Consider the following 14,085-nt stretch of genomic DNA (forward strand, 5'->3'; position numbering starts at 1 on the left):
GGAGTGGTTGAAAAACKAGTTTTAATKACTCCAACATAAGTGTATGTAAACTTCCGACTTCAACTGTACCTCTGCTGCAGAGGAAAGTTCATTCGAGTTACCAGTCTCAGAAATTGCAGCCCAAATAAATGTTTCACAGAGATCAAGTAAGAGACACATCTCAACCTCCTCTGTTCAGAGGAGACTGTGTGAATCAGGCTTTCATGCTCAAATTGCTGCAAAGAAAACACTCTAAAGGACACCAATAAGAAGAAGAGACTTGCTTGGGCCAAGAAACACGAGCAATGTACATTAGACCTGTGGAATTCTGTCCTTTGGTCTGATGAGTCCAAATTTGCGATTTTTGGTTCCAACCGCCGTGTCTTTGTGAGACGCAAAGTAGGTGAACGGATAATCTCTGCATGTGTGGTTCCCACCGTGAAGCATGGAGGAGGTGTGATGGTGTTGGTGTGCTTTGTTGGTGACACTGTCAGTGATTTATTTTGTTTTTTTGTTTGTTTATCTGCGTTGTTTGTAACTTATTTTTTTACTCATTATGTAGATAATGTTGCCGCTACTGTCTCGTATGACCGAAAATAACTTCTAGACATCAGGACTGCGATTACTCACCACGGACTAGCAGAATCCTTTTTCTTCTTTCACGAATCTGACGAGCCTGAGGCAGAGGATATACGGCTCCCTCGGGAACAGGCCCTGACCCCAGTGATCTGCATGAAGATGTGGCGGAGAAAGAGAGGCCGGAGAGCGGGCTACCTTCTGAGAAGTCGGAGGCGATTGAATAAACCCCCACTCCCCTCAATTCTGTTAGCAAACATGCAATCTTTGGACAATAAAATGGACGAGTTATTGGGAAGATTAAACTACCAACGGGACATTAAAAACTGTAACATCTTATGCTTCACGGAGTCGTGGCTGAACGACGACAATATCAACATACAGCTGGCTGGTTATACGATGTACCGGCAGGATAGAACAGCGGCGTCTGGTAAGACAAGGGGCGGCGATCTATGTATTTTTGTAAACAACAGCTGGTGCACGATATCCTGTCTAGGACCTAGCGGAACCCCTCGCCAACAGCCAATGAAATTGCAGGGCGCCAAATTCAATCAACAGAAATCTCATAATTCAAATTTCTCAAACATACAAGTATTAGACACCATTTTAAAGATACAATTCTCGTTAATCCAACCACAGTGTCCGATTTCAAAAAGGCTTTTCGGCGAAAGCAGAACATATCATTATGTTAGGTCAGCAACTAGTCACAGAAAGCATACAGCGATTTTCCAACCAAAGAGAGGAGTCACAAAAAGCAGAAATTGAGATACAATTAATCACTAACCTTTGATATTCTTCATCAGATATTCTTCATCTTCACTTCCGGGACAACATGTTACACAATACATGTATGTTTTGTTCGATCAAGTTCATATATTTGCACAGAGCCATAATTTGCACAGAGCCACATCAATTTACAGAAATACTCATAATAAACATTGATAAAAGATACAAGTGTTATTCACAGAATTAAAGATATACTTCTCCTTAATGCAACCGCTGTGTCAGATTTCAAAAAAACTTTACGGAAAAAGCACACCATGCTATAATCTGAGTACAGCGCTCAGAGCCCAAATAAGCCATAAAGATATCCGCCATGTTTTGGAGTCAACAGAAGTCAGAATAGCATTATAAATATTCACTTACCTTTGATGATCTTCATCAGATTGCACTCCCAGGAATCCCAGTTCCACAATAAATGTTTGATTTGTTCAATAAAGTTCATAATTTGTGTCCAAAAACCTCCTTTTTTGTTAGCGTTTAGCCCAGTATTCCACATTCATGACGCGCGATCACTAGGAGCAGACAAAAAGTAAAAAAGTTCCGTTACAGTCCGTAGAAACATGTCAAACGAAGTATAGAATCAATCTTTAGGATGTTTTTAACATAAATCTTCAATAATGTTCCAACCGGAGAATTCCTTTGTCTTCAGAAATGCAATGGAACTCAAGCTAACTCTCGCATGGTCAGCTAGTCTCACTCTGGGAGAGACCTTACTCAATCCCCTCACATTCACCCCCACTTCACAGTAGAAGCATCAAACAAGGTTCTAAAGACTGTTGACATCTAGTGGAACCCTTAGGAAGTGCAATATGACCCCATAGACACTGGGTATTCGATAGGCCAAGAGTTGAAAAACTACAAACCTCAGATTTCCCACTTCCTGGTTGGATTTTTCTCAGGTTTTCACCTGCCATATGAGTTCTGTTATACTCACAGACATCATTCAAACAGTTGTAGAAACTTCAGAGTGTTTTCTATCCAAATCTACTAATAATATGCATATCTTAGCTTCTGGGACTGAGTAGCAGGCAGTTTACTCTGGGCACGTTTTTCATCCAAACGTGAAAATGCTGCCCCCTATCCCAAACAAGATATCTAAGGAAGTCTCGAGCTATTGCTCGCCTGAGGTAGAGTTTCTCATGATAAGCTGCAGACCACACTTCCTACTGAGAGAATTTACATCTATATTCTTTGTAGCTGTTTACATACCACCAAAGTCAGAGGCTGGCACTAAGATAGCATTGAATGAGCTGTATTCCACCATAAGCAAACAAGAAAACGCACACCCAGAGGTGGCGCTCTTAGTAGCCGGGGACTTTAATGCAGGGAAACTTAAATCAGTTTTACCAAATTTCTATCAGCTTGTTAAATGTGCAACCAGAGGGAAAAGAACTCTGGACCACCTATACTCCACACACAGAGATGCATAATAAGCTCTCCCTCGCTCTCCATTTGGCAAATCTGACCATAATCCCATCCTCCTGAGTTCTGCTTACAAACAAAAATTAAAGCAGGAAGCACCAGTGACTAGATCAATAAAAAGTGGTCAGATGAAGCAGATGCTAAGCTACAGGACTGTTTTGCTTGCATAGACTGGAATATGTTCCCGGGATTCCTCCAATGGCAATGAAGAGTACACCACATCTGTCATTGGCTTCATCAATAAGTGCATCGATGACATCGTCCCCACAGTGACCGTACGTACATACCCCAACCAGAAGTCATGGATTACAGGCAGAATCCGCACTGAGCTAAAGGCTAGAGCTACCGCTTTCAAGGAGCGGGACTCTAACCTGGAAGCTTATAAGAAATCCCACTATGCCGTCCGACGAACCATCAAACAGGCAAAGCATCAATACAGGACTAAGATCGAGTCGTACTACATCGGCTCTGATGCTCATCGGATGTGGCAGGGCTTGCAAACCATTACAGACTACAAAGGGAAGCACAGACGAGAGCTGCCCAGTGACACGAGCGAAACAACTTCTATGCTCGCTTCGAGGCAAATAACACTGAAACATGAATGAGAGCACCAGCAGTACCGGAAGACTGTGCGATTACGCTCTCCGCAGCTGATGAGTGAGTAAGATAGGTCAACATTCACAAGGCCGCAGGGCCAGACGGATTACCAGGACGTGTATTGCGAGCATGCGCTGACCAACTAGCAAGTGTCTTCACTGACATTTTCAACCTTTCCCTGTCCTAGTCTATAATACCAACATGCTTTAGGCAGATCACCATAGTGCCTGTCCCCAAGAACACTAAGGTAACCTGCCTAAATGACGACCGACCCGTAGCACTCACGTCTGTAGCAATGAAGTGTATTGAAAGGCTGGTCATGGCTCACATCAACACCATCATCCCAGAAACCTTAGACCCACATCAATTTGCATACCGCCCAACAGATCCACAGATTATGCAGTCTCTACACTGTCCTTTCCCACCTGGACAAAAGGAACACCTATGTGGGAATGCTATTCATTGACTACAGCTCAGCGTTCAACACCATAGTGCCCTCAAAGCTCATCAATACGCTAAGGACCCTGGGACTAAACACCTCCCTCTGCAACTGGATCCTGGACTTCCTGACGGGCCGCCCCCAGGTGGTAAAGGTAGGTAACAACACATCCGCCACGCTGATCCTCAACACAGGGGTCCCTCAGGGGTGCGTGCTCAGCCCCCTCCTGTACTCCCTGATCACTCATGACTGCACGGCCAGGCACAACTCCAACACCACCATTCAATTTGCCGATGACACATCAGTGGTAGGCCTGATCACCGACAACAACGAGACAGCCTATAGGGAGGAGGTCAGAGACCTGACCGTGTGGTGCCAGGACAACAACCTCACCCTCAACGTGATCAAGACAAAGGAGATGATTGTGGACTACAGGAAAAAGAGGACCGAGCACGCCCCCATTCTCATCGACGGGGCTGCAGTGGACCAAGTTGAGAGCTTTAAGTTCCTTGGTGTCCTCATCACCAACAAATTAACATGGTCCAAGCACACCATGACAGTCGTGAAGCGGGCACGATAAAACCTATTCCCCTTCAGGAGACTGAAAAGATTTGGCATGGGTCCTCAGATCCTCAAAAGGTTCAACAGCGGCACCATCGAGAGCATCCTGACTGGTTGTATCACTGCCTGGTATGGCAACTGCTCGGCCTCCGACCACAAGGCACTACAGAGGGTAGTGCGAACGGCCCAGTACATCACTGGGGTCAAGCTTCCTGCCATCCAGGACCTCCATACCAGGCGGTGTCAGAGGAAGGCCCTAAAAATTGTCCAAGACTCTAGCCACCCTAGTCATAGACCGTTCTCTCTGCTACCACACGGCAAGCGGTACCGGAGCGCCAAGTCTAGGTCCAAGAGGCTTCTTAACAGCTTCTACCCCCAAGCCATAAGACTCCTGAACATCTAGTCAAATGAATACCCAGACTATTTGCATTGCCCCCCCCCCCCCCCCCTCCACACCACTGCTACTCTCTGTTGTCATCTATGCATTGTCACTTTAATTACCTCTACCTACATGTACATACTACCTCAACTAACCGGTGTCCCCGCACATTGACTCTATACCGGCACCCCCCTGTATATATAGTTATATTACTTGTTATTTTTCATATTCTTATCTGTATTTTTTGAAACTGCACTGTTGGTTAGGGGCTCGTAAGTAAGCATTTCACTGTAAGGTCTACACCTGTTTTATTCGGCGCATGTGAATAATAAAATATGATTTGATTTAGAATTCAAGGCACACTTAACCAGCATGACTACCACCTCATTCTGCAGTGATACACCATTCCATCTGGTTTGCACTTAGTGGGACTGTCATTTGTTTTTCAACAGGACAATGACCCAACACACCTCCAGGCTGTGTAAGGGCTATTTGACCAAGGAGAGTGATGGAGGGATGCATCAGATGGCCTGGCCTCCACAATCACCTGACCTCAAGCCAATTGAGGACGTTTTGGATGAGTTGGACCACAGAGTGAAGGAAAATCAGCCAACAAGTACCCAGCATATGTGGGAACTCCTTCAAGACTGTTAGAAAAGCATTCCAGGTGAAGCCGGTTAAGAGAATGCCAAGTGTGCAAAGCAGCTGTCAAGGTAACTGCTAAGGTTAATTAATACAGGAAGTCTCCAGGTCTGGGGGGGGGAAGATGAGATCACCCCTCATGGATGCAACACAACCAAGGCTGCCGGGCAAAGGGATGATTTGTACACTAGCCCCTTTGCTGGCCAGAGTCAATACTGACCCGTAGGGGAATGAGACTGACATCCCAAACCTACAAACTTACTGACTTTGTCCAGTAAAGGGTGTCATCCCTCAGTCAGGGAGGTGGACACAATTTTATTAATTTCACCTTTATTTAACCAGGTAGGCTAGTTGAGAACAAGTTCTCATTTGCAACTGCGACTTGGCCAAGATAAAGCATAGCAATTCGACACACAACAGTTACACATGGAATAAGTCAATACAGTAGAAAAATAAGTATATATACACAATGTGAGCAAATGAGGTAAGATAAGGGAGGTAAAGGCAAAAAAAGGCCATGGTGGTGAGGTAATGGAGAGGTCCTGGAGGTGGCAGGCCTTCAAGGAATAGCAGCGCTGTCTAGTCTCAGCAATGTCTGCCAGACACAGATTGACATTTAGCCTGAGGTGAGACAAAGTTGGAAACCATCTGCATAACAGTGGAGACCTTTTGAGGACGTGACAAGTGATGGTGTATGCAGAAAACCAACTGAGACCTAGCACAGATCCCCCCTAGTGAGACAGTGCAGACCATGATCTGGGGTGGGGGCGCTAAGGAGTTTCCCTGCTCATACAGAACTAATAAAAAGCCGAATTCACAAATTGCGTAGGYATCTGCGGTTGCTATGGGCAGGCTTCCCCAACAAAGGCAACTGTCAATAGTTTATCAACCATAATGTCTTTTGTAATTCAGACTAAGTCTTTATGGTATTAAACTGGAACACCATCCACATCATTAATCCTTATGCTCATTAACAGCCATGCAGATAGAGGGGTCACAATATTGTACCATGTAGTCAATAAAAGGCATGTGTTCCCCCAATATTTTTTATTGCAGATCACAATATTTCATGTGGCTAGAGCTGTTAAATTTTACATTGTATAGCAATTCAATAGAACAGAAGTTACAAGGTCACAAAGCAGGTATGATACAATATAATTATTTATGAACTTTCAGATGACATTTATGACACCGGTGCGTTAGCTGCTTCACTCTACGGCAAAATAATAAAACCGTGAGCATTACTTAAAACCTGATTGGACCAGTCATTGTCTTAATTTAAGTGTTCAATGTTAACATCTCAGAACCTGAGGAATCTACCCTCTGGAAGGACAGGAGCATCCAGACACCCAACAGTTTATGGATGACATGAACTGCCACCAAGTCACTTGACCCATTTACAAACATACCCCCAAAAAGAACATGCATGACCASATACCTTCCAAACTGCCAGAGGGACAGTCCTTCAAAACCAACTGACCAGACTTTAAAATGCTACATTCAACACAGTAGCAAGGATGCATTTTACACATTTACAAAATGTTATGTTCCAAGTGGGTTTTCCCAGGTCCACCCACATGAAAGCTGGAATAGTATCACCCCTCCCAGGGTCATGGTGCTGGTAGGGTCAGGGGTGATGGGGGTTCAGTCATTAGTGCCATACTAGTCAGTGTGCCACAGCAGTACACCGGGGACTGGACGGACTGCAGAAGTTTGATTCAGACATGGGAAGGGCCAGGAGAGGCCAGAGCAGGTCAAAGTTGGTGGGGGGGGGTTGCAAAATAACAAATCAAAAAAGGTTAAACAAAAATATTTATTTTTTGTCTTCCACAGTCTGTCTCCACTTCCACAGTTCAGCTATTGCCTGAAAAAAGATGGGAAAACATTGACCAAAGCATGAATCATAATGTCATCGCGAGAGCTCAGAAGTTCTTAGAGGTACTGGTGTTTCTCTCACTGCTGATCAAAACTGAATTTGTCTTCATTGCTCTTCAGGAATGTTTTCCGACAGCACTATGGTTGTCATTTCACAAACATCCAATTGAACCACATTGCGTTCTAGACAGGTCAAATTTCACAACGTTCCTGAGGAGCATTACCATACCTTGGCATCTGTGACTCTGAAGCTGTTCTTCACAAAGCTCTCGAACTTGGGCTGGAGTTTAGGCAGGTTCACTCCCTGAAATAATATATGACATTACTATAGGTATTCAGATGTGTCCCTTTAGTCTTGTGTTCGGCCAGTCTCTTGGTTAACAGTTCTTTAACATACATCAGCTAGATCAGTTCATCCAATCTCCATTTTAGGCAAGTGTATTTCCAGATAAAAACATATACATAAAGACAGAACACATACCTTCTCCACAGTCGCCTTCATCTTGGCCTTCAGCTCAGGGACGGTGAGGACTGGTTTGGAGGTCTGAGGTGTTTTAGGGGTAGCTTTGGGGGTCTGGCCATTTTTGTCACCCTTGCCATCAGGCATCTTTGACTGAAAATCAGAGAACTTGTTAGACAAGACATGTATTATGACTAACATACATCACTACAATAATACTCAGATACAGGAGTGGCCATCTTCAGTCTCAGTCTTTTGGTAAGCAGTGTTGAAAATGCATCAGTAAATCAGCTCAACAAATATCATCTTCGACTAGAAACAATGTGATTGTAGGGCAGAAGATGTGTAAAGAGGACTACCTGTTTGCCAGCTGGTGTGTTGGCTTTAGGGCCCTTTCCATTCTGGGCAGGAGTCTGAGGTTTGGACGGAGTCTTCTTAACCTGTTGAGGATAGAGGGCGCTATTTTCACTTTGGGGAAAAATCGTGCCCAATTTAAACGGCCTCGTACTCTATTCTTGCTCGTACAATATGCATATTATTATTACTATTGGATAGAAAACTCTCGTTTCTAAAACCGTTTGAATTATATCTGTGAGTAAAACAGAACTCATTTTGCAGCAAACTTCCATACAGGAAGTGAAAAATCTGAAAACGATGCTCTGTTCCAGGGCCTGCCTATTCAATTGCCTTATATTTATCGATATGCATGCACTTCATACGCCTTCCACTAGATGTCAACAGGCAGTGGAAGGTGGAATGGGGTGTCTAGCTTGATCTGAGGCTGAACAAGAGCTTTTGGAGTGACAGGTCTGGAAATTTGTCTTCTCTGGCGCGCGAAGTACGTCGACATTGTCTTCTGATAAGCGTTCGGTATACACGGCGGATATCTCCGGCTCTGATTTTATTTGATACATGTGATATCATGAAGTAGGTTTTCAACCGAGTTTTATCAGTTTATTCAACTTTTATTGGGACTTTTGGAATTTTCCGTTCTATGCGTCAAGAGACGAGATGGGCATGTTCGCGCCACATGGCTAGCTAAGGTTGCTAATTCTAAAACCAAACAACAATTTATTCTGGACCAAGGAATCCTTGTACAAGATACTGACGGAAGCTCAGCAAAAGTAAGAACAATTTATGATGTTATTTCATATTTCTGTGGAAAATGTTGATTCCTATTCTCTGCCGTTTTGGCGAGCGCCGTCTCGCAATAACGCAAGCTGTTTGTTATGGTAAAGTTATTTTTTTTTTTTAAATCTAACACTGCGGTTGCATTAAGAACCATTGTATCTTTCATTTGCCATACAACAAGTATTTTTATGTAAAGTTTATGACGAGTTCTTTGGTCAGATTAGGTGAGTGTCCAAAATAGCTTCGGACATTCTGGTGAATCGATGCTACATATTCAATGTATAACCACGGTTTGCAGCTCTAAATATGCACATTTTCGAACAAAACATAAGTGTATTGTATAACCTGATGTTATAAGACTGTCATCTGATGAAGTTGGTCATGGTTAGTGATTAATTTTATATCTTTTGCTGGTTTTTGCGATAGCTACCGTTTGCGTTGAATAAATGCATTTGTGTGTTTGGCTATTGTGGTAAGCTAATATAATTCTATATTGTGTTTTCGCTGTAAAACGCTTTTTAAAAAATCGGAAATATTGGCTGGATTCACAAGATGTTTCTCTTTCATTTGCTGTACACCATGTATTTTTCATAAATGTTATGATGAGTATTTATGTATTTCACGTTGCTCTCTGTAATTATTCTGGCTGGTTCGGTGCTATTTGTGATGGTAGCTGCAATGTAAAACTATGATTTATACCTCAAATATGCACATTTTTGAACAAAACATACATTTATTGTATAACATGTTATAAGACTGTCATCTGATGAAGTTGTTTCTTGGTTAGTGACTAATTATATCTCTATTTGGTCGGTTTTGTGATAGCTACCCATGCGGTAGAAACATGGTGAAAATATGCGGTTGAGTCTTTGGCTATTGTGGTTAGCTAATAGAAATACATAGTGTTTTCGCTGTAAAACATTTTAAAAATCAGAAATGGCTGGATTCACAAGATGTTTATCTTCCATTTGCTGTATTGGACTTGTGATTTCATGAAAATTATATTATATCCCTGTCCCGTTAGGCTAGGCTAGTCAGCTTTTTTGAGGAGGATCCCGGATCCGGGAGAGAGAAGTGGTAGAGGTTAACTAAACATTACAGTTGCGCAAATAAATGCACTCACCTTAACAGGAGTTTCTTCAGCCTCACTCTCCTCATCATCATCATCATCCCTAAAGAGATGTTACAAATCAACTCTTTAGATTAAACCTCACCATGGAACATTGGTTAGTCAGTCAAACACTACACTTTATTTTATTTATTTATTTTACCGTTATTTTACCAGGTAAGTTGACTGAGAACACGTTCTCATTTGCAGCAACGACCTGGGGAATAGTTACAGGGGAGAGGAGGGGGATGAATGAGCCAATTGTAAACTTACTCCTCATCGTCATCCATCTTCATCTTCTTCTGTGAGAAGGAGAAAGGGAAGGACATGGTAAGTGTCATAAGTTGAGGATGTGTGAAGCAAGAGTGGATAACATTCAGAAATGGACATGACCCTCTTCAGTCTCAGTCTTTTGGTAAGCAGTGTTGAAAATGCATCAGTAAATCAGCTCAACAAAGATCATCTTTGACTAGGGAGGCCATGCGATATTAGGGCACCAGATATATACATTTTGTAACGCAGGTTATTTCCCAGTTGGCGTGTTGGATCAAAGGCCATTATCCGGGACCAACCTGAGATTTAAGTGCKGGTACTGATGATGCAGCCCTTTTCTTGGACGTTTGTACCCCTTCCTCTTCATCGTCGTCCTCATCGAAAGTTTGGTCTCCTCCCATCACTGGTGGAAAAACAACAAGTTAACTTTGAGTAGATAGAATATGACAACTTTAATAAAGATATATATTTTTTAATCAAATAATTATCTGTAATTGACATTTCTCAGTCTGTCTTTTGGTATGCAGTGTTGAAAACACATGAGTAAATCTCCTCAACAAGTATCATCTGACTACAGAGGCCATGGCAGCACCAAAGATACCATGGGAGTAACACAGTCCTGAGATTAGCCATACTCACTGACAAGGTGCTGGCCACTGATGTGGATTGGACCAGAACCAGCCTTGAGACGGAAAACTGCTGGGGATGTGATTGCGAACCCACTAAGACACACCTGCAACACACAATTAACTGTTCAATAGGCATGAACTCTATACAGACCATACAACCACCATCTCCCACTCAGGGATAGACTAGAACTATTGACGACTGACAACTCACACTTGGCAAGGTGGAGGGTTTCAGTGCAGCTAGCACAGCCTTCACTTTCTCACCCTCTGCATCCTGTCCTTCCACCTCCACAACATGCAGCTCATCCTTGGTGCTGGGGTCCACACACACCTAAGACCAATCAACAGGAGACACCAAGTTCATAAATTGTTTATCATACCTATAACTAGAAATGGTTAAACAGAAATATTTCCATCAACTCATATTATATAAAATAAGCACCAGTAACTCACCATCCTTAAGTCTAGCTGGTGCTCAAAGTCATCCTCTTCTGGGTTGAAGACAACATCCTTTCCAGATTTCAACTCGCACCCTAWTGAAAAAAACAGGTCAATTACATATGAGGAAATACTACATTGCCGTCAAGTAAGGGATAATGCTGGGCTGGGCGATTTATTATCCTGTAATAAAAAATTTCTCCAGCCAGTAAAACGACCGATGCAACTAATAACGACTCAATTGAAGACTATGCTATGTTGAAACACTTGCGTTTCTGCTTTGGCTGGAGGAAAAGCATGCACCCAAACCGGTAACTTGTGGATAAGGTTGCCCATTACTGGACATCTCCCAGATAGATCTGACTGAGGTGAGGCCAAAATATGGGTCACATACTCACGTGGTTGGAAGAGTTGTGAAGCCTGACAAAGGGAACGTGTTCAATGCAACTAACTAGCTCTTAGACATGCTGCTATGAAYATATTATGCGAGTCAAACTACTTACAAAAACATCACATGTACCATTTGGAATTCACGTATTATTTTAATTGTCCAATCACCATTATAATCTAGCAGTTAATGCCAAGTCGAACAATAACATGTAACTTAATGAAAGTGGATAAATTATCACAGGTAACTAGTTAAAACAGCTTTAGCCAAAACTAGCAACTTAGGCAACGTTAACATCTTGCTGCACGAGCACATTTCTAGACGGCCTTGTGCGCCATCTTTAAAACACGTGTTCAGACGCATGGAGGGCCAACTAGCTAGCCCGGTAGTTTGTGGAACCTCGCCTGTAAATGTCAACTTTGTCGAGCAATGTGAACATATCAGTCTGGCCCAACTACCACAACAAATTAAATCAACCAGGGAACCAATATGCTAAAAGCATTACCCATATTTTGCCCAATTTAGCGAACAACTTAAAAAGGTCTCAAGATGGTTTGCAAGCTAACTACTATAATACCGTCCATGTCTCGTGGCTAACTACCAAGCTGACAACTGGGTACATTATTTCCATTCCCAAGCATTGTGACTAATGACATTGTATTCAGAAATCGTAACGTTATTGAACCATACATTGACGAAACTCACATTGCCCAATTAATTTTAGCTAACTAACGTTAGTTACTGTAGCTAGCCATTGTGCTGGCTATGTAGCTACCTCGTGCGATGTTGGTGTCTGATGAACAGCTCTTTTTCTTCCTAAATAGTTGACATGGAATTGAAACTATACTGAAAACACCAAATAATGTTACTTAAAAAAAAACATCTCACCGTAGAGAAAGGTCTGTGGCCCCATTTGTTCCTCGTCCATCCCGTTCAATTTGATTACTAACAGCGGGCTCTTCTGAAATGAACTGAAATGCCTCTTTCTACGCAGACATACGCTACACCGACTCAATGGTCACACCTCCTTTCTAGATTGATGGAAGATTTTCTTTGGTATAGTCCAATCATCACAGTTACTTACTGAAATAGGCGTATTTATAAATATTCATGATCATTAGAGACAAATTGGAGTCGCAATTCAACCGCTGACTTGACCGCTCTCGTGCCTCTGCCATCGCGCTTCTTGATTTTGTCTACCAACACCAGACGCGATCAGGACACAGGTTGAAATGTCAAAACGAACTGTGAACCAGCTATATTCATTTGGGGACAGCTCAAAAAGACATGTATGGCAATTTAGCTAGCTGCTTGCTATTGTTAGCTAATTTGTCCTGGGATATTAACATCGGGTTGTTATTTTACCTGAAATGCACAAGGTCCTCTAATCCTCTACAATTAATCCCACAGTTAATTTCTAGTAATCTCTCCTCCTTCGGGCTTCTTCTTTTTTGGACTTTATATGGCGGTTGACAGCCAGTTTTAAGGTGCACTACCAACTGGACTGGATTGTGGACCTCAGTTCATCTTTCAATCACCCACATGGGTATATGCTCTTAAAAACCAATGAGAAGATGGCACGTGTGTATATGCTCCTAAAAACCAATGAGGAGATGGGAGAGGCGGGACTTGCGTGTCAAGCKCCACAAATAGAACAAAGTTCTATTTTAGAGCCTGGCTACGCAGACACTCGCGAGCAGTGTTGGAGCAATGATTGGATAACATGTATGTGTACATTTATTTTGCAAAGCTCGTGCACGCTACGCAAGCGGTGTGGTCAGCATGTCAGACACAAGACAGATGTGGCAGGGTCTACAGACTACAAAGGGAAAACCAGCCACATCACGGACACCAATGTCTTGCTTCCAGACAAGCTAGACACCTTCTTCACCTACTGTCAGGATAGTGCAACCAACGCGGCCCGCTACCAAGGACTGTGGGCTCTCCTTCTCCATGGCCGACATGAGTAAGACATTTAASGGTGTTAACCCTTGCAAGGCTGCTGGCACAGATGGCGTCCCTAGCCGCGTCCTCAGAGCATACATAGACCAGCTGGCTGGAGTGTTTACGGACATATTCATCTCTCCCTATCCCAGTCTGCTGTCCCCACTTTCTTCAAAGTGTCCACCATTGTTCCTGCACCCAAGAAAGCAATGGTAACTGAACTAAATGACTATCGCCCCGTAGCACTCACTTCTGTCATCATGAAGTGCTTTGAGAGGCTAGTTAAGGATCATATCACCTTTATCTTACCTCACACCCTAGACCCACTTCAATTTGCTTACCGCCCCAATAGATCCACAGACGATGCAATCACCATCGCACTGCACACTGCCCTATCCCATCTGGACAAGAGGAATACCTATGTAAGAATGCTGTTCATTGACTATAGCTCAGCATTCAAC

At 43.0% G+C, this 14,085-nt stretch overlaps 1 protein-coding gene across 3 annotated transcripts; it reads right to left on the minus strand.

The window, feature by feature from the left end:
- Positions 1-6,410: 6,410 nt before the first annotated feature.
- LOC112072313 (nucleophosmin) lies at positions 6,411-13,176 on the minus strand. 3 transcript variants are annotated; one of them, XM_024139713.2, is made up of 11 exons: positions 12,569-13,176; positions 11,308-11,387; positions 11,066-11,185; positions 10,865-10,958; positions 10,525-10,628; positions 10,226-10,254; positions 9,968-10,016; positions 8,073-8,153; positions 7,735-7,866; positions 7,483-7,557; positions 6,411-7,242 (listed from the first exon to the last, which is right to left on the minus strand). In XM_024139713.2, exons 1-11 carry the CDS (start codon positions 12,606-12,608, stop codon positions 7,192-7,194), a joined length of 855 nt encoding a protein of 284 aa, XP_023995481.1. In that variant the 5' UTR covers positions 12,609-13,176; the 3' UTR covers positions 6,411-7,191. The 3 variants fall into 3 exon arrangements, with proteins under 3 accessions (XP_023995481.1, XP_023995483.1, XP_023995482.1); XM_024139715.2 differs by having other exon boundaries at positions 9,968-10,006; positions 10,225-10,254; XM_024139714.2 differs by having other exon boundaries at positions 9,968-10,012; positions 10,225-10,254.
- Positions 13,177-14,085: the final 909 nt, after the last annotated feature.

Source organism: Salvelinus sp. IW2-2015, unplaced genomic scaffold, assembly GCF_002910315.2.
Source record: "Salvelinus sp. IW2-2015 unplaced genomic scaffold, ASM291031v2 Un_scaffold1888, whole genome shotgun sequence".
NCBI lineage: Eukaryota > Metazoa > Chordata > Actinopteri > Salmoniformes > Salmonidae > Salvelinus > Salvelinus sp. IW2-2015.